The sequence below is a fragment of the Anolis sagrei genome, chromosome 9 (assembly GCF_037176765.1).
Source record: "Anolis sagrei isolate rAnoSag1 chromosome 9, rAnoSag1.mat, whole genome shotgun sequence".
Lineage (NCBI taxonomy): Eukaryota > Metazoa > Chordata > Lepidosauria > Squamata > Dactyloidae > Anolis > Anolis sagrei.
Genome location: NC_090029.1, coordinates 12,421,524 through 12,441,283, shown reverse-complemented (window position 1 = coordinate 12,441,283; position 19,760 = coordinate 12,421,524). Strand labels below are relative to the sequence as shown.

General features: G+C 45.4%; 1 protein-coding gene and 1 long non-coding RNA gene across 2 annotated transcripts in view; one reads left to right on the top strand and one right to left on the bottom strand.

Moving 5' to 3' along the window:
* LOC132762576 (alpha-mannosidase 2C1-like) overlaps positions 1–6,619 on the top strand; it is a 42,570-nt gene extending 35,951 nt beyond the window's left edge. Inside the window, exons 24-26 of the mRNA XM_067471291.1 lie at positions 939–1,084; positions 2,450–2,553; positions 3,221–6,619. Of these exons, the coding sequence (XP_067327392.1) occupies positions 939–1,084; positions 2,450–2,553; positions 3,221–3,344 (374 nt within the window). The 3' untranslated portion in view covers positions 3,345–6,619. The remainder of the gene's footprint in view (positions 1–938; positions 1,085–2,449; positions 2,554–3,220) is intronic.
* Positions 6,620–7,772: 1,153 nt separating this feature from the next.
* LOC137097627 (uncharacterized) lies at positions 7,773–9,810 on the bottom strand. Its single transcript, XR_010910307.1, has 2 exons — positions 9,712–9,810; positions 7,773–8,304 (listed from the first exon to the last, which is right to left on the bottom strand). It is a non-coding gene; the product is annotated as an uncharacterized lncRNA (long non-coding RNA).
* Between the last annotated feature and the right edge of the window lie 9,950 nt (positions 9,811–19,760).

Below are 19,760 nucleotides of genomic sequence, written 5' to 3'. Positions count from 1 at the left end.
GAGAGATAGGGCCTTCTCGGTGGTGGCTCCCCGGCTGTGGAACGCCCTTCCCACAGATATTAGGTTAGCACCATCTCTAATGGTATTCCGCAAAAAAGTAAAGACCTGGTTATTTGTGCAGGCGTTCGAATAATTAGTGCAATGAATGGTAATGACATAGGAATGGAACAATGGATGATGAATCTGGATCGTGTTTTTAGTAATGAGACCTTGGTGAATGGTTATTATAGTAATTGTGTATTAATTGTGTATTAGATTAGGTTATTAACTGTTTTATATTGGTGTTGAATTTTGCTGTGTCCTGTGTCTTGTGAACCGCCGTGAGTCGCCTCCGGGCTGAGAACAGCGGTATAGAAGTAAAGTAAATAAATAAATAATAAAATAAAACCTGGCCTTTTGCGCAAGCATTTGCAGATGCAGCGGAATAAGCTATTTTAGATCCCTGGAATGATGGCACGATGCGACTGGAAAATGATTTTACTAATGAGACGTTGAGGACTTGCGTTTTATTGTTTTTATAGTCTCTATTTTTCTTATATGGTTTATATTATATGTTAATGTTTTAATAATATTTTATGTTATTGGGGGCATTGGATTTTGCCGTTGACCACAACGTTCTGGACTGAGTTGGATGTTGTTTTAACTCGATGAATTGTTTTCATATGCATTTTAGAACTTATTTTTTGTGTATGTTGCTTTTATGATGTTTTTTATTGTGCACTGAATTTTTGCTGTTAGCCGTTCCGAGTCCCTCCACGGAGGTAAAGAAGAACGGGATACAAAAGTTCTAAATACATAAATAAATAATAAATAAACAGAGTTCCTTTTCACTCTTTGCTGTATACAAGTGTTGAGGCCTCTTTGCTCCCGCAGGTTGCAAGGGTGCCACTACTGAGACATATTTCAGTCCCCCGGCACCTGGTTTTTTCTTCGGACAGGTTCCTTCCAGGAAGCCCAGGTGATCCACCAGGCGTACAATCTGAACTTCCCTCTCCACATCCTGCCGAGCGTCTCTGCACAGGGCCCAGCCTGGAGTGCCTTCTCCGTGGAGTCCCCAGCCGTTGTTTTGGAGGCAATCAAACAGGTCAGGCGTGCTAGGACGAGGAGGGACAGCAGGGCCGAAAGGCAGTCTAGAGTGTGGGTGGGCAGCGGAAGGGCTGGAAGCATTGCTTGTCCAACATGGCCATGTCTGGGCTGAAAGTGAGGGACGATGTGCCCAACTATATTGCCACAGGCATTTAGAAAGTCTTCAAAGGGTCCTTGGGAGGTTTTTGCCCATCACAACCAGGTGCAAGACGAATTGGATGCATCGCTTTTGATCTCTCTGCTCTCCAACATTATGGAAATGGGTGTTGAGCAGACCGGCTTGCTTCGTGTCCTTAGTTGCCCTTCAAAAACAGCCTTTAGACAATGTTGAAAGTAAAAGAAAAATGCTTTACTTCAGCAAATGCAATTGAAAAGTGCAAAGGAAAGCAAGGAAGTCTTAATCCAGACACAAACCGAAGTCTCTTACGAAGTCCCAAAAGAAACCCCAGTCTTCCATCAGACAACGGGCAGTGAACTAAGTCCTTAGCAGCAGACACAAAGCAGATTCCATTGGAGTGAAAGCATCAGCATCAGGGTCGTTGTTACCAGCGAAAACTGACTAATACTGCCTCTGATTTATAGCCCTGAATTCCCCACACAGGAGGTGCTAGGGCGTCTCCCAATTATCTCAGCATTTCCCTAAAGAGATCACATTCCTAAGTATTCAAAAGGGGAGGAGATAGTGACATGCAAAGATGAGTAAGGCAACTCCCCTTCTTAACCCCTTCTTAAAATGAGCTTGCTAGAGGAAATTGGGGAGGAATCCCTCAGTCTAATCTATCTAGGCTAACTACTTATTGAGAGATGGAGACTTGTGCAGTCAGGGATGAAACCCAAGAAAAAAAAAATAATAATAATAATAATAATAATCAATGGAAGGGACAGCTCACAAAAGCCGTTGTGTGCTGCATATAAAATAAACAATAAAAGGTAAAGGTTTTCGCCTGACATGAAGTCCAGTTGTGTCCGACTCTGGGACTCTGGTGCTCACCTCCATTTTTAATCCAAAGAGCCGGCGTTGTCTGTAGACACCTCCAAGGTCACGTGGCCATGGGCATGACTACATGGAGTGCCATTACCTTTCCCCCAAGGCAGTACCTATTGATCTACTTCCATTTGCATGTTTTCAAACTGCTGGGTTGGCAGAAACTGGGGCTCACTCCGCTACCCAGATTCGAACCGCCAACCTTTCAGTCAGCAAGTTCAGCAGTTTAACCCACTACGCCACTGGGAGCTCCAAATAAATCATACGTGAACATAAAAACAATAACACCACCATCAAACTTGCAGTCCAAGAGTCTGTTTCCCACCCTGTTCTTAATCTAAGTCCCTTCAGACTCCAGCCTCTCGCTGTATCTTCCAGGCTGAGGACAGAGCTGATGCACTCGTCGTCCGCCTCTACGAATCCCACGGCAGTACGGTCGTGACCTGGCTCCAAACATGTCTTCCAATCCAAGAGGCCATTATGTAAGTACAGATCATGCCCAGTGATCATGGGATTGCAACTCCCAGTATTTCTCATCGTGGCCATGCTGGTTCGGGTTCGTGGGAGCCACAGCCCATACCATACCGAGCTCTAGAGAGTTCTCTTTGCCTTATTATGGGTTTGATTTTATTGTGTTTGATTTTTCTCTGGATTATTTTGCAATTTTTTTCTTTTATTTGTCTTTTTGCAATGTTTATTTCATGCTTTTGTGTTATGTTGTTGTTATGTTACTATAATTGCACTACCGGGCTTGGCCTCGTGTAAGCCGCCCTGAGTCCCCTTTGGGGAGATGATGGCGGGGTATAAATAGTTTTCCCATCGTGGTCAACTGTGAATTGCACATATGGTAAATCACAGGTGACCACTCGGGAAACTACGGTTGCAGGTAAGCAACCTATATTTATTATTATTATTATTATTATTATTATTATCATCATTATTATTTTACTGACACAAAAGCACAGTATGTCACATCAAACGAGATCTGTATACTGGATTTCGTATTAAAAAATCATTATTATTATTATTATTATTATTATTATTATTATTTAGACCATGGCATGGAAGTGACAAGATGCTAGCTGAAATCATGGGACGTGGTTCAGGAATCCCATTTCCTCACTGTATGGTCACCTTCTTGTTTCTTAGGTGCGACCTCCTTGAACGGCCTGTTCCTCGCCATCGTTTTGCATGGGAGGGACGCGGCCTGCAGCTCTCCTTTACTCCTTTCCAAGTTCTCTCTGTTCTGCTAATTTTGAAAAAGCAAAGCTGAATCTGATGCAGCAGAAACGGTTCACCATTTCCTGGGGATCAGTTGGTTCGTTAATCATAACATGAGGAGCAGGACAAAAACGGAATATTTACATACCCAATCAGAGATATCACGGAGATGGGGCCAGAATCAAACCAGGAACTTAATTTATGATTTCTTATATATCTTTTTAAATGATCTTTATTTCAAGAATTTTACAACCAACCACTTCCGGTAGTGGCGAAGATGGCGAACGCAGCACATTTCTGAGGCTTCTCAGATTTCTGACCCGATCGAACTGCCTTAGGTTGAGCTGAGGCTCCCCTGCTCAGCAGATCGAAGCTGAGCAGTACAAACCCAAAGGGACCAAGCCAAAGACCAGACAGGTCTCCCTTTAACGGGTCCTTTAGGGCAAGGCACAACAAGGGCACCCGATGAGCTCAGGAAGACGACGCCAGCCACTAGTTTAAACCCAAGAAAACAAAAGGAAAAATTCACTACGAAAGAAGGGAACCCAGGACGGACTGAAAAGTCATAGGTCTTTATCTAAGAAGGGCAGCCAAGAGAAACTCTGAAAGTGGAAAAAAGAGGATCGTGGAATAGGACTAACGAAACGGCCTACTACTCGTAAGGAGCTTGAAAAAAAAGGGAGATATGAATAGTGGAGACAAGTGGTGTTACTCCTGAGTGAAATCCAATAGACCCACATCCCTGACAAAACCCAGCCGACTGCGACAAGGACGAAAAAAAGAAAGAAAGGAAACCTGCACGAACTCTCTCTCAGAGGAGACAGAGAAGAAGAGCAGCTGCGGCTCCTTTAAGGCTCACCCAAGCAGTCCAGACCGGAGACAAGCCCTCGTGCGCAAACCGTGAGAAATACCACTCTCTCTTTTTTTCTTCTTTACCACTCTCCCTTCCCTCCCCACACTCTCCCAACTCCGTCATCATCTCTTCCTCAAACACACCCTCCACATATACCTGCACTCCCGTATCTCCCACCGGCATCCCCACCTACCTTCCAGAATGGCAAAAAGAACTTGAGGAGTTGAGGAGAGAGTAAGGTGGGGTGCAGCTACGAGAAGAAGGAAGAAGAAATCGCAAGAAGAGATGGGACGGGACGACGAGAAACAAGGAGAGGGGAGAGGTTTAGAAGGCAAAAGTAGTGGTGTCACAACAGCGGGGAGAGGAAACGGGAGGGTGAAGATGGGAGAAGAGAAGGGAGCCAAAGAATAAGAAGAAGAGACATAAGCCAGCGGCTGAGCCGAAATTGGGAAGACGGACCCAAAGAAAGAGAGGAGAAGCAGAGAGACCAGAGCAAGAGGGACAGTGAGTAAATGACAAGAAATTAACCACCTTGAGACAAAACTGGCCCAGACTACACACATAGATGGGACGGACAGGAAAACGTGGGAGTGAATTTGGTATGAAGTGAATTCAAACAATTCCCTGATCGAAGTAACAGCCCAGTGAGGAAAGGAAAGGAAAGGAAAAAGATAATAAGTGAGTGAAGTGTGGGGAAGAGATACCTTAAAGAGTTAAGCACTCTGAAGTTTATATAGAGTGGAAGAATTATATAAATCCATATACAAAACACACTCAGAATAAATCAGAAAACAAGAAACAACCAAAAACAACTAACACAACCACTAACAAAGCAAAACAAAAAATAAACGACATGACGTCAACACAAAAAAAAAAGATGTACAAGGAAAAAGAAAGAGAAAAGAAGGGGATTGGAAGGAAGGACTCCTTTCCTGAAGAATTAAGCATCAGAGATGTGATGCGTGAGATGCTAAAATTACAAACAGAAATCCAAAGAATCCAAGACAACCAAGACAAACAAAACATTATAATCAAAGAGGAAATGGGTGACATGAAAAGAGAAATAAAAGAAGAGCTGCAGACAGCCCTCAAGAAAGAACTTTCAGAAGCAAGAGAAGAGATAGACAAACTAAAACAAGAAAATAAAGACTTAATAAGAGAAAATAAAATCATTAAAAACCAACAGGAAGGTCTCAAGAGAAAAATAAATACTCTGGAAGAAACAGCCGCCTCCCTAAAGCAACAATATGAGACTCAGAAAATTAAAGAAAAAGAATACCAATTAAGGTTTCGAAACATTCCCGAAGAAGAAAATGAAAATATTAGGGAAGTGATTACCGAAATGGTGATGCAGATATGGAAAAAGCCTAATGTAAATATTATTTTTTGACGGAGGAGTTGAAAAAAAGGAATATTAGATTCAAATGGGAAAAGAAAGAGGGGCTGATGGTACTCTGGAACAACACAAAATACTGGCTAACATCTGAACTCAAGGCTAAAGCATTTTGGGGGAAAATAAAAAAAGAGGATAAAGAATCTCAAGATAGAGGAGAGCAAGAAGACTCAAAAACATTTACCCCACAAAAAGGAAAAATAGAAGATGAAACAAGTGAAACCCAAACAGGCACGGATGGTATCAGAAAAAGAAGAGACTGAGGAGAAAATCACCGAAGGACTTTGCATTCTAGTCTGACTCAGCAACGGCAAATTCGGAGACAGAGAGAGAAACTGGGAAAACCTATGACTCAGAAAATTAAGTTAGTGTCTCATAATGTCAATGGACTTAACTCCCCCAATAAAAGGAAAAAATGGCACTGTCTAAAAAAAAGGGAAGTATGATATAATTTATCTGCAGGAGACACATATCACACAGAAACATGTCATGCATATAGAACAAAAAAAATTGGGAAAATTATACTATTCCTCCAGCGCTGAGAAAAAAAAGAGGAGTAGCAATCTATGTAAATGAAAAATGAACATCATCTGACTCAGGAAAGGCAAATTTGGAGACAGAGAGAAACTGGGAAAACCTATGACTCAGAAAATTAAGTTAGTGTCTCATAATGTCAATGGACTTAATTCCCCCTACCGCCCATTTAATCATGTTTCCTTTCACCAGTTCTGTTTCGGTCTTCCATTCTATAAGTTTTTGGTATAACCTTTTTATTCTTTTCTTTTCCCTCTTCATGACCAAATCCCATATTGTTTCTTGCATCTTTTACATCTTCCCTGTAGCTTTCCTTAATGTGTCGATATTGAAACCATGAAAAATGGTTTCCGCCCTTATTTATTCTATTGATTTCAATGACCAATCGTTATTCTTTTCAGTTCATAACAATTTATAATTTAGCCACTTCTTGGAAGGCGTCTCTCTTTTGTATATATTGTATATATTGTATATATATTTTGTTTTAGTATATAGTCTGTCTCTGTAATTTTCCCACACCTTTAATAAAGTTTCCCTTACAAAATGATTTGAGATTTGTTTTTCAACTTTTTCCTGATGCTACCAGAGGCAACCGTGCCAGCCTCGTCGAAGATCCGCTCCTTCCAAGCTTAGAATTTCCTTTTTGGGAAGAGCGGCCCACTCCTTTACCCACGTCAGTGCGGAGGCGTCCGAATATGTTTGTAGGTCGCGCAGTGCTAGTCCGCCTCTTTTTCTAGATTCAATTAAAACCTGATACTTGATCCTTGCCCAGATGTGAACACTGGTGGAGTTTGGGGGAAATGACCTTGACACTTGAGAGTTGTAGTTGCTGGGAGTTATAGTTCACCTACAATCAAAGAGCATTCTGAACTCCAGCAATGACGCAATTGAACCAAACTTGGCACACAGAACTCCCATGAACAACACAGATTACTGGAAGGGTTTGATGGACATTGACCTTGAGTACGGGAGTTGTAGTTCACCTACATCCAGAGAGCACTGTGGACTAGAACAATGATGGATCTGGACCAAATGTGGCATGAATACTCAATATTCCCAAATGTGAACATTGGTGGAGTGTGGGGGATATAGACCTTGACACTTGGGAGTTGTAGTTGCTGGGATTTATAGTTCACCTACAATCAAGGAGCCTTCTGAACCCCACCAATGACAGAATTGGGCCAAACTTCCCACACAAAACTCCCCTGCCGTGAAGGGACTCGCCTGGTGTGAGCCTCCGTCCAACCTCGCATGCTTTCCCTCGCCTGCACATGCTGCCATGTACCGAGCACGCCTTCTCTCCCCTCCCCACTTGGAGTCTCAGAAACATCCCTCCCCTTGGCTGAGGGACCTGCCAATCACAGCAGAGGAGGGCTTTTGGTGGGAGGATGTGCCATCTGTTTCCAAAGAGGAAGAGGAAGACAGGCAGAGAGATCTTCAGCTTTCTCTGCCAAAGGGGTTCCTACGACCACCAGAAATATATATTTTCTGATGATCTTTGGCGACCCCACTGACACCCCCTTGCGACCCACCCAGCGGTCCTGACCCCCAGGTTAAGAAACGCTGCTTTAAAAGGACGCAGTGTGAATTTAACTGTGTTAGGATCTGTCCGTAATAAAGAAATGTGGAGCTCAGAGGTCCAGATCTTGTCAACTGTCTGCTTCAGAGCGATCAGGGAGCCACCTTCAAGCAGACCACGGCATTTGAAAAATATATTTTATTATTGCATAGCCTTTTTAAAATGTGCATCAATCAAAGGGAAGATGCGAAAACAGAAAAGATTTGACCGTCATCATTAAGTGCGCCAGAATTCCAAGTCTGGGGGGGGGGGGGGTACGGAGGGTGGGCTCAATCCCACTCGTTTCCAAACCTGTCCAATCAATTGGCAATCAATGAAACCGAAGCTTTGATCTAAATGATGTGGGTGAGTCTGCCATCAACAGGGATCAATAAGCCTTTCCTTCTCAGGTTAAATCCTCAGGAACTCTCCTCTTCTGAATTTTCTATGGTATTAAGAGTGAAGAGAGGAAGGAACTTCCTTCCAGTTCAAATCTTACTTTTAGGAGATGTTTCTTGTTGTTCTTCAGAGAGCAGGAACATTGCCTCCAATTCATATAAAGCTAGCAAAATACTTTTCATTGGGAGATGGAAATGGCCAGAGGCAATACCATTAAGTTTGGGGTTATTCAGCTTTCACACGCCTGGATCATGTCGTAGCCGCAGCTGCTTGAGCTAAGAGGGGAGGAAAAAGAGTTATTAGTTGAGTCCTCTACAGTGGAACCTGCGGTTCTATATAAGGCAGGTGTGCCTGCAGCTTAGTAGGTCTCGATGTTAGTTCAATGTGAGAGAGGCCTGTCTGAGAGAGCCCTCAGTGTGAGAAGGCCTCAGTGTTCGTTCGCCTCAGCATGAGAGAAAACCTCAGTGTTAGTTCACCTCAGTGTGAGAGAGCCCTCAGCAAGAGAGAGCCCTCAGTGTGAGAAGGCCTCTAGGAGAAAGGCCTCAGCGTGAGAGAAAATCTCAGTGTTAGTTCGCCTCAGTGTGAGAAGGCCACAGTGGGAGAAAGGCCTCAGCGTGTGAGAAGGCTTCAGTGGGAGAAAGGCCTCAGCATGAGAGAAAACCTGTGTTAGTTCGCCTCAGTGTGAGAGAGCCCTCTGCATGAGGAGCCCACAGTGTGAGAAGGCTTCAGTGGGAGAAAGGCCTCAACGTGAGAGAAAACCTCAATGTTACTTCACCTTAGTGTGAGAGAGCCCTCTGCATGAGAGAGCCCTCAATGTGAGAAGGTCTCAGTGGGAGAAAAGTGTGAGAAAAAACCTCAGTGCTAGTTAGCCTCAGTGTGAGAGCCCTCAGCATGAGGGAGCCCTCAGTGTGAGAAGGCCTCAGTGGGAGAAAGGCCTCAGCATGAGAGAAAACCTCAGTGTTAGTTCATCTCAGTGTGACAGAGCCCTCAGTGTGAGAAAGCGTCAGTGGGAGAAAGGCTTCAGTATGAGAGAAAACCTCAGTGTTAGTTTGCCTCAGTGTGGGAGAGCCCTCGGCATGAGAGAGCCCTCAGTGTGAGAAGAGCTCAGTGTGAGAGAAAGCCTCAGGGTTAGTTTGCCTCGGTTTGAGAAGGCCTGGTGTGAGAAGTTTTGGCGAGAGAAGCCCCAGATTGAAGGCCTCATGTGTGAAGCTTCAGTGTGAAGACTGCTGTGTGTAAAGTTACTATGTGAAGCTCCTGTGTAAGTTCAGTATGAGAAGAGGGTCTGTGAGAGTGAAGCTATTTATCTGCATGAGAAAGAAGCCCAGCGTGGAAGCAAAGAAGGAAGTATAACGGACTTCATTTGTGTCATGAAAACCTTGTCCTTATAAATAGCACAACCATATTATTTTGCTACAAAGAAAAGCCTCCTAAGGAAGAGGTAACCTTGGTCTGTTCTTTGTATCCCTTTGGGCTCTTGGTGCTGGGTCATGCTGCTGCCCGTAAGTTACTCTGCTGTACATTCATGGGGAGGGTCTTTTGTTAACAAGCCCACTTGCCCAACAGAAGCATGCTACACAGAAGTCTCACCACGATGTTCTTCCCAAAAAATTTCCACCCCACAGTCTCATAAAATGACTTCAATATATGTGCAGAATATACTCCTCTTTTTTCCGAGCAGAGGCCGGATTCTTCTTGGACCCAGAGTCAGTCACCGGAGAGTCTTGGAGGATGGAGCTCTTTCTCCTGGGCCTGGCCTTGGGTGTCCTGGCTCCGTTGGCCACGGTGGCACCTTTGCTTCCTTTGGTTGCTTTGGTCCCCCGCTTCCTCCTCGGCCTCCCTCCTGGTCTCCTCGGCCACTTTGGGAAGAGTGCTGATCTAGGATTGTTTCAAGCCCGACCGGGCCCGCCTTCCACCTGGAAACCAATGCCTTCACTGCGGGAGAAGATGTGGGTCAAGAATAGGGCTCCACAGCCACCTACGAATCCACAAGGAAACCCATCATGGAAGACCATCTTACTCATCCAACAAGGGATCGCCTAAGTAAGTAAGTAAGTAAGTAAGTAAGGGCGACACTCCTCCCGCCATAAGAACCAGAGATGACACTGACACATAGATGGAGTAAAACATGGCCACAACTTAATTTATTGTCTACAGGAACAAGGGGTTGGCTGCCAGGCATGGGTTCTGGATCAAGATCGATCAGCCCGCTGCTGACTGATACGTAATGAGACCACCGGCACAATACCGGGCAACAAAACACGGTACCCCTGGGAACCGCCACATATTGCCTCCCTGGCCAGTAGGGGAGGGGCAGAAACCAGATGCCTGCCTCAGGGGAGCGTGCTTGCTCCATCCATGTTCAACATTTACACAAATGACCAGCCACTGCCAGAAGGGACAGAGAGTTTCATCTATGCTGATGACCGTGCCATTACCGCTCAAGCAGGGAGCTTTGAGATGGTTGAACAGAAGCTCTCCGAAGCTCTAGGTGCTCTTACTGCCTATTACAGGGAAAACCAGCTGATCCCTAACCCATCTAAAACACAGACATGTGCTTTTCACCTTAAGAACAGACAAGCATCCCGAGCTCTGAGGATGACCTGGGAAGGAATCCCACTGGAGCATTGCAGTGCACCCAAATACCTGGGAGTCACCCTGAACTCTGCTCTGACCTACAAGAAGCACTGTCTGAAAAGTGGGTGCTAGAAACAATATCATACGAAAGCTGACTGGCACAACCTGGGGACCACAACCAGACAGTGAAGACATCTGGCCTTGCACTTTGCTACTCTGCTGCTGAGTACGCATGCCCAGTGTGGAACACAATGCTAAAACAGTGGATGTAGCTCTTAATGAGGCATGCTGCATTATCATGGGGTGTCTGCGCCCTACACCACTGGAGAAATTAAACATTTTCACCACTGGAGAAAATGAAGGAAGACTGCCTTTTCTAGATGTCCTAGTCATCCGCAAACCAGATCAACAATTGGTTCACACCGTCTACAGAAAACCCCCCCACACAGATAGATATCTACATAAAAACTCCAACCATCACCCAAGTCAAAAAAGAAGCACCATGAAAGCCTTGGCAGACTGTGCAAAAAGAATCTGCGAACCCCACCTCCTCCAAGATGAACTGAACCACCTCAACTGGGCTCTCCAGGCCAATGGAGACTCCACCTCAGACATCAGAAGAGCTGCAAGACCAAGAACAAGCCACGAGAGTCAAGATGAAGATCCACCCAAAGGAAAAGTGTTCCTGCCATACATCAAGGGAACTACTGATCGCATAGGGAAGCTGATGAGGAAACACAACATACAAACAATCTACAAACCCACCAAGAAAATCCAACAAATGCTACGTTCAGCAAAGGACAAGAGGGATCCTCTCACCTCTGCAGGAGTCTACCGTATACCATGCAGCTGTGGACAAGTCTACAGAGGGACCACCAAACGCAGCAGCATTGCCCAAACACGTATCAAGGAACATGAAAGGCACTGCAGACTCCTTCAAGCAGAGAAGTCAGCCATAGCAGAGCACCTGATGAACCAACCTGGACACAGCATATTATTTGAGAACACAGAAATGCTGGACCACACCAACAACCACCATGTCAGACTACACAGAGAAGCCATTGAAATCCACAAGCATGTGGACAATTTCAACAGAAAGGAAGAGACCATGAAAATGAACAAAATCTGGCTACCAGTATTAAAAAACTCTAAAATTATAACAGCTAAACAACAGAGAGGAAAAAAATCAGGCACAGCAACAGATTTTCCCAGGCTCAGGCAGGCCTTCAAATGCTAATGAAGGTGATCAGCTAAACATTTACACCTAACTGCAGCAGGGAAGAGCTCCTTGCCCCACCCCAGCCATTCCACAGATATATAAACCCATTTTTCCTACTTCCAACAGACCTCACAACCTCTGAGGATGCTTGCCATAGATGCAGGCGAAACGTCAGGAGAAATGTCTCTAGAACATGGCTCTATAGCCCGAAAAAACCCACAAGAACCTAGTGATTCCAGCCATGAAAGCCTTCGACAATACAATAAACTCTCTTTCTTTACTTTGATAGTCCAGTGATAATACTTGTAGCCTTGCTTGGGCATCATCATCATTAATGTTTGTAAGGACTTGTTGTTGCCTTTCTATAATAGTTTTCCAGAGTAAAAAACTATCCTGGAGCTCTTCTTTATGCACTGCTATTACCTCAGGGTCTCTGGAGGCTGACAAAGTGTCCATGCCATACTGCAGGTGTTTCCAAGCACTTTCTGCCTTCACAATTAAATGACTTTCCCTTTCCAGCAACAGCTGTAGGGCCTTTTCTGCGGGGTGCCTAACTCTATGTGAACGGGAAATGTGTACATGCCTGTCTGCACTTCCATCAGAAAGCCCATCCATTTTTGTTGTTCGCTGGTTGCCGAAGCAACAACTCTATGTGGGTGAAGAGGACTGAGTGTGAGGCAAAATGCTCACACAGCCTGCTGTCACCATCTATGCTATAACAGTAAAACAAGAATTTACTGGAATAGGTTTAAGAGTCTTCTAACTCCTTTTCCTCAGAAAAATGCCAGAACAGGCTCCAAAACACCTTTTCCCGCTCTTTTTAAACTATAAGCACAAATCCCATAGAACTCTATGTACACTGGTGAAGGCAAAATATGCCACCGCTTCTTTTTGAGGGGACAATATGGCTGTCACAGTTCTGATTTTACTATAGTAGGCTTAAAGGATGAACACAAAATGGCTGCCAAACTGTAAAAAACCCCTTTTGGCGCCAAATGCCCCCTTAAGACAAATATCAGATGCTAGCCTTGCCCTTTTCACTCTCTGACAGGAAACAAGCCTCCAATATCTTTTTAAAGGGAAGGCAGGCAGCTTTTTTACTTTGAAAGCTGCCCCTAACTCTCCTTAACATAAAGGTATTCAATTTAGCAACACTTCACCCAAGTATTCCTATAATGTTGTTACATTTTCCAGTGGAAATGTGGAAACAGTGCCTTTTCCTCACACACACCCTGAGGGAGTGGGCTCTCTCTTTTCTTTCTTTGGCAAGCTAAAAAATGGCAAAGCCACACAGGTCACAAGCACTATGGAAGCTGTGCCTTTCTCTCTTCCACACAAGGAGTGGGCTCTCTATTTTTTAACTCTCTATAAGCAATCCGAATCGGCTACAAGGCCGATCAGGCTTCTTATCACTATGATGGCACACTGGGAAGATTAAGGAGAAAACTAAATGTGTCTGGCTATTTTCCCAGTGACCATCGGTATGCCCTAATTACTTTAATGCCCCCAAAAATAAAACCCTAAAAACAAGATTAAATTCAACAATTGTTTACTGAATAATCAAGGTATAAAAGTACAGTTTGATTATGATGGTGTTAGAACAGTGAAATATAAACTCTGAGGTAACAAACTACTATAATTTCTATGAGGTAAATATAACTATAAACTATGGGGAATGTATGACTATAACTATTCTATGAGGTAAATATTATCTATTCTTTATAACATCTACTATAAACTCTAAGGCAGACATTATCTATTCTATGGCAAATATGTATTATCTATGAACTATCTATCTATAAGCTTTTAAATTGTGGCAAGTTCTTGGTGGGATGGGGATCCCAAGCCACCCTGTCTCTCTCCCGAGGAATCTGTACAAAGACCAAGTAGCAACAGGAAGAACTGACCATGGAACCACAGATTGGTTCAAGATTGGGAAAGGAGTACAACAGGGTTTTCTATTCTCACCCAACCTATTCAACTTGTATGCAGAACACATCATGCGATATGCAGGGCTTGACAAATGGAAGGCTGGTGTGAAAATTGCTGGAAAAAACATTAACAACCTGAGATATGCAGATGATACCACTTTTATGGCCGAAAGCGAGGAGGAGCTGAGGAGCCTGATAAACAAGGTGAAAGAAGAAAGGGCAAAAGCTGGGTTGCAGCTAAACATAAGAAACCCAAGATGATGGCAACAAGAATGATTGACAACTGGGGAATAGAGGGAGAACACGTGGAGGCCGTGACAGACTTTGTATTTCTAGGCGCGAAGATGAGTGCAGATGCAGACTGCAGCCAGGAAATCAGGAGACGCTTCCTTCTTGGGAGGAGAGCAATGTCCAATCTTGATAAAAGAGTGAAGAGTAGAGACATCACGCTGGCAACAAAGATCCGCATACTTAAAGCAATGGTATTCTTTAGTGTGTGCCAGGGGCCATTTTGCCCATTTGGTGCCCTTTATTATTTATTTATGTATTTATTTATTTACAGTTCTTATATTCCGCCCTTCTCACCCCGCAGGGGACTCAGGGCGGATTACAGTAAACACATATATGGCAAACATTCAATGCCAGTTTGACAAACAATGTTTAACAGACAAATACACCGAGGCTATTTAACTTTTTTTTCTGGACAACAGGGGAGCTGCTGCTTTCATCGTGCATCAACGACACCGATGAAGTTCTTCCGCATTCCACATTCCCCGGAGACTTTTTTCTTTATGGCCTCATAAATTAGTTAAATTTAGCCTCCCACACAGGTGGTACCTTATTTTTCCTACTTGACAGATGCAACTGTCTTTCGGGTTGCAAAGGTCGACAACGGGCTACACAATGGCTGGACATCCACTCCAGCCCGGGCTGGCTTTGAACTCATGACCTTTTGGTCAGAGTGATCTTAATGCACCTGACACTCAGCCAGCTGCGCCACAATCCCGGGGCCAAATGTTGTTTAGGGCCTCTTTAGTGTGTGCCAGGGGCCACTTTGCCCATTTGGTGCCTTTTAGAAGTTGTTTAGGGTCTCTTTAGTGTAGAATCATAGAGTTGGAAGAGACCTCATGGGCCATCCAGCCCAACCCTCTGCCAAGATGCAGGAATATTGCATTCAAAGTACCTCTGACAGATGGCTATCCAGCCTCTTTTTAAAAGCTTCCAAAGAAGGAGCCTTCACCACACCCCAGGGCAGAGAGTTCCACTGCTGAACAACTGTCACAGTCAGGAAGTTCTTCCTCATGTTCAGATGGAATCTCCTTTCTTGTAGGTTGAAGCCATGGCTACAGGGCAACAGGAAGGAAGCCTGCTTGCTCCTCCCTGTGACTTCCCCTCACATACTTATACATGGCTCTCATGTCTCCTCTCAGCCTTCTCTTCTTCGGGCTAAACATGCCCAGCTCTTTAAGCCGCTCCTCATAGTATTCGATCTCACCAAAGCACAGTAAAAGCTAGTTCTAACTCTTTCCCACCAAAGCTGTGGCATTTCACCTATCCACCCCACACACCCCTTTCTTATCTATCCTAACGGGTACATTCCATTCCCACAGAACACGCAGCATCTCCCAGATTTCTCTCCACCCCCTTTGTCCAGGTGGCCCTTATCGGCCTCCAGTAATTCACTCCCAATGTCAAGACCCAGAAGCTTTAAAGAAGCCCAACACGCTGAAAAAGGTCCAAACACAAGTTTATTGATAACAAAAAGGACTTGGAGACACTTACTTCAGTGTCCAAAGTAAGAACTAAGAGTCTGTAGCAAAAACAAGGTGAAAAACACAACTTAAATATAATCCGGATTATCCCGGTATATAATCCGGTATAACTAAATGTGTAGCAAATCGCTTGAAACTCATAGAGTACAATAATAGTCCAAAACCACGTCAGGAAAAGGCAAAAGCATAATCAAGAAACGTTCCAGAGTCAAGGCACGATGTAAACTAAAGAAATAGTCCAGGAAGCAAAAGCGTTGTCCAAAACGGTCCGTAGTCGATAGCAGTAGAGTAGAAGTCATCAGTCACAAGATGAAAACGCAGGAACATAGGAATCTGTAGTCCAAGGACCCAAGCTTGAGAATTGTGGCAGGAACAAAGATTCACACCCCAAAAGAGACACTTTGCCTTCTGCAAAGATCCATGCAAACAATACCCACTTTTATCCTAAAGTTCCTCATCAGAAGATGAGGTGCTCCCCACCCTTTCATCATCACTCTCAGCTGCCCCATACTCTTACCTACAAGAAGCACTGCCTGAACATCAAGCAAAAAGTGGGTGCTAGAAACAATATCATACGAAAGCTGACTGGCACAACCTGGGGATCACAACCAGATACAGTGAAGACACCTGCCCTTGCGCTGTGCTACTCTGCTGCTGAGTATGCATGCCCAGTGTGGAACACATCTCACCATACTAAAACAGTGGATGTGGCTCTTAATGAGACATGCTGCATTATCACGGGGTGTCTGCGCCCTACACCACTGGAGAAATTACACTGCTTAGCCGGTATTGCACCACCTGGCATCCGCCGGGAAGTAGCAGCCAATAGTGAAAGGACCAAGGCAGAGACATCTCCAGCTCATCCCCTGTTTGGGTATCAGCCAGCACGCCAACGACTTAAATCTAGACATAGTTTTCTAAGATCTACAGAGACCCTCGCTGGAACACCCCAGCAAGCGAGAGTCCAAAAGTGGCAGGCTCAAACCCAGCACCTCAACCAATGGCTGATACCAAATGAGAGACTCCCTCCTGGGCACACAGAAGACTGGGCGACTTGGAAGGCATTGAACAGACTGCGCTCTGGCACCACGAGATGCAGAGCCAACCTTCAGAAATGGGGCTACAAAGTAGAATCCTCGACATGCGCGTGTGGAGAAGAACAAACCACTGACCACCTGCTGCAATGCAACCTGAGCCCTGCCACATGCACAATGGAGGACCTTCTTGCAGCAACACCGAAAGCACTCCAAGTGGCCAGATACTGGTCAAAGGACATTTAACCAGCTACCAAACTCACAAGTTGTGTACTTTTCTGTTTGCTCGCTTTGTTCTGTTAGACTGGTTGTTCTGACACGACAAATAAATAAATAAGCTGCCCCATTCCCTGGAGCTGAACCCGAACGCCCATCCCTCCACCTCTGCCAGCATCTGTCAAGACTTAGATCTTGCCAAGTGCTCCCCGGTTGCCATTCCTCTGTAAATCCTTCGAAGTCATCGCTGGAGGTGGGTTGGTTACAGATATCCCTAATCTCCTGTACATGGGTCCAATCGAGCCCATCCTCTTCCCCCATGTCACTCCCAGATCCATCACTCCCTTCATAGCCCATGAAGTCCTCGTCCTCCATAGGAGTGTTAAGTATATCACGGATACGCTTCCTTTGAGTTTCCTCATCAGACTCTGGATCGCGAGTAACCCGCTTGACTCCCAAGCTTTCCTCCCCATCCCCCATTTCACAGTCGGAGAAGCCCTCAAAGGTTTCAGAATCACTCGGGGGCATGATTATCTCTCTAATCTGCTTTCGCTGCTACTCCTCTTCCAAAACCTGTGCAGCCCTCTTCTCCCTCCTACCAGTAGTAGTAACGTTACCATCACGCTGAACTACAACACCCAAACTGTCATGGAATAGACGGGCAGCTTTGTTGACTTAAGCTTGAACGGACACATTCTGACATGACCATTATATTGTCATATTATTAGAAATATTACATGTAATATAGATATATAATTATAACATCATATTATTATTAGTAGTATTATATTGCATTACATTATATTATTATTAATATTATATGTATATACAATATATTACATAATATTACATTGCATTATATTATATTATTAGAATAGCACAGGAGACAAGGTGGAGCTATCCCCTGGCCCCCTCTCTCTTCACTCTGGCCCCGAGCGGCAGTGGGTGCTGGGGGGAGGGCTCCCCAACTGATGACATGTGCAGGAGACGAAATGTTAGTTCCTCTTCACCCCTTATTTACCTACTGAAACATGGCAATTTGAAGTGGCTGCAGATAGTGAGACCCAGGTCATGGATAGCAAAACCCAAAGTGCAGATATCGAGTCCCATTAAGGAGATACAAGTGCCGGCAGCGGCACCTACATCTGGAGAGCATTGTGAACTCAAACAACTATGGATCTGGACCAAATGTGGCACGAATACTCAATATGCCCAAATTTGAACACTGGTGGAGTTTGGGGGAAATAGACCCTGACATTTGGGAGTTGTAGCTGCTTGGATGTATAGTTCCCATGCCATTAAAGAGCATTCTGAACTCCAAGAACCATGGAATTGAACCAAACTTGGCATACAGAATCCCATGACCAAAAGAAAATACACAGAAGTTTGGGGAAAATATACATACCTTGACATGAGGGAGTTGCTGTTGCTTGGTGCATTCTGGAGGAGTCTGAGCCCACATCTGACAGGGAGGCTTGTGCCTCCAGCAAGCCCGGCAAGTGGTGAGAGCCAGGCGTGGGAGGATCCACCACGCTGCCTGGCCTTATGTTGAGCCTCTTGCCTGGCTGGCAGTGGTGAGAGCCAGGTGAGGGCCAGGCCTCATTTATTTATTTATTTATTTATTTGATGCATTTATTAACCGCCATTCTCAGCCCATTAGGGCGACTCATGGCGGTGTACAATACACATAAAAGACAATTTACAAAGAGGCCAATTACAACAACATATAAACTATACAACAATTAGAGACTACACTAAAAATCCGCTTCGTCTCATTGTGGAATCATAACCAGTCTCATATTCCTTGTTCCATTCCAGTCATCTTTACCACATTGTTATACCACTTAATTAAATGCCTTCTCGAACAGCCATGTCTTAAGGCTTTTTCGGAAGGACATGAGGGAGGGCGCCTGTCTGATGTCTGCAGGGAGAGTGTTCCACAGCCGGGGGGCCACCACCGAGAAGGCCCTCTCCCTCGTCCCCGCCAGACGTGCCTGTGAGGCAGGCGGGATCGAGAGAAGGGCCTCCCCAGACGATCTCAAGGTCCTCGTGGGCTCGTAGGCCAAGATGCGGTCCGAGAGGTATTTTGGGCCGGAACCGTTTAGGGCTTTGTAGGCCAAAACCAGCACCTTGAATTGGGTCCGGTAGCAAATCGGCAGCCAGTGGAGCTGGGACAACAAGGGCGTTGTGTGCTCCCTGCCACCCGCTCCAGTTAGTAACATGGCTGCCGCGCGCTGAACTAGCTGAAGCTTCCGGGCCGTCTTCAAGGGCAGCCCCACGTAGAGAGCGTTGGATGCGAAAGAGCCCTTGGATGCCTCGCAGCCTTGCCAGCTGGCGAGATTGCGAGATCACGAGGGAGCCTTCACGCGAGCCCTCAGCTGCTTTGTGGCCTTGTGGGCCATCGAGGCCACAATGCAGCCGAGGCTCGCACGAAGGAGCCCTTGGTTGCCTCACGGCCTTGCCAGCTGGCGGGACTGTGAGGGAGCCGAGGGAGCCTTCACGCTAGCCCTCAGCTGCTTTGTGGCCTTGCCAGCCGACAAGAGCACGAGGCAGCCAAGGGAATCTTCTTGCAAAGCCAGGCCTCACGCGGAAGAGCCCTTGACTGGCTAGCGGCCTTGTGGGCAGGGCCTATGGAAATGGCAAAATGACCCCCCGGGGGGTTGCAACCCCCAGGTTGAGAACCTCTGGTCTATAATAATAGGATTCCAGGATCCGTTGCTGGGGAAAGAGGAAATGTCATTGTGGAGAGCAGGGCAGGTCACCCCAACACCAGGGGGAAAATGCCAGGTGATCAATGTCTTTTCATATGTCCGTGTGGCTGCACAAAGAACAGGTGGTCCAACTCCGAGCCTGTTGTCTCTCACGCACAGCCAGTGGTATGGGTCAAAGATGATGGGTGATGGAGTCCTTTGTCATTAGGTGATGTCTGAGAAAGCCACTGGAAGGAATTCCCAGGTCAAGGGGTGCTGGGAAAAAGTCACCAAG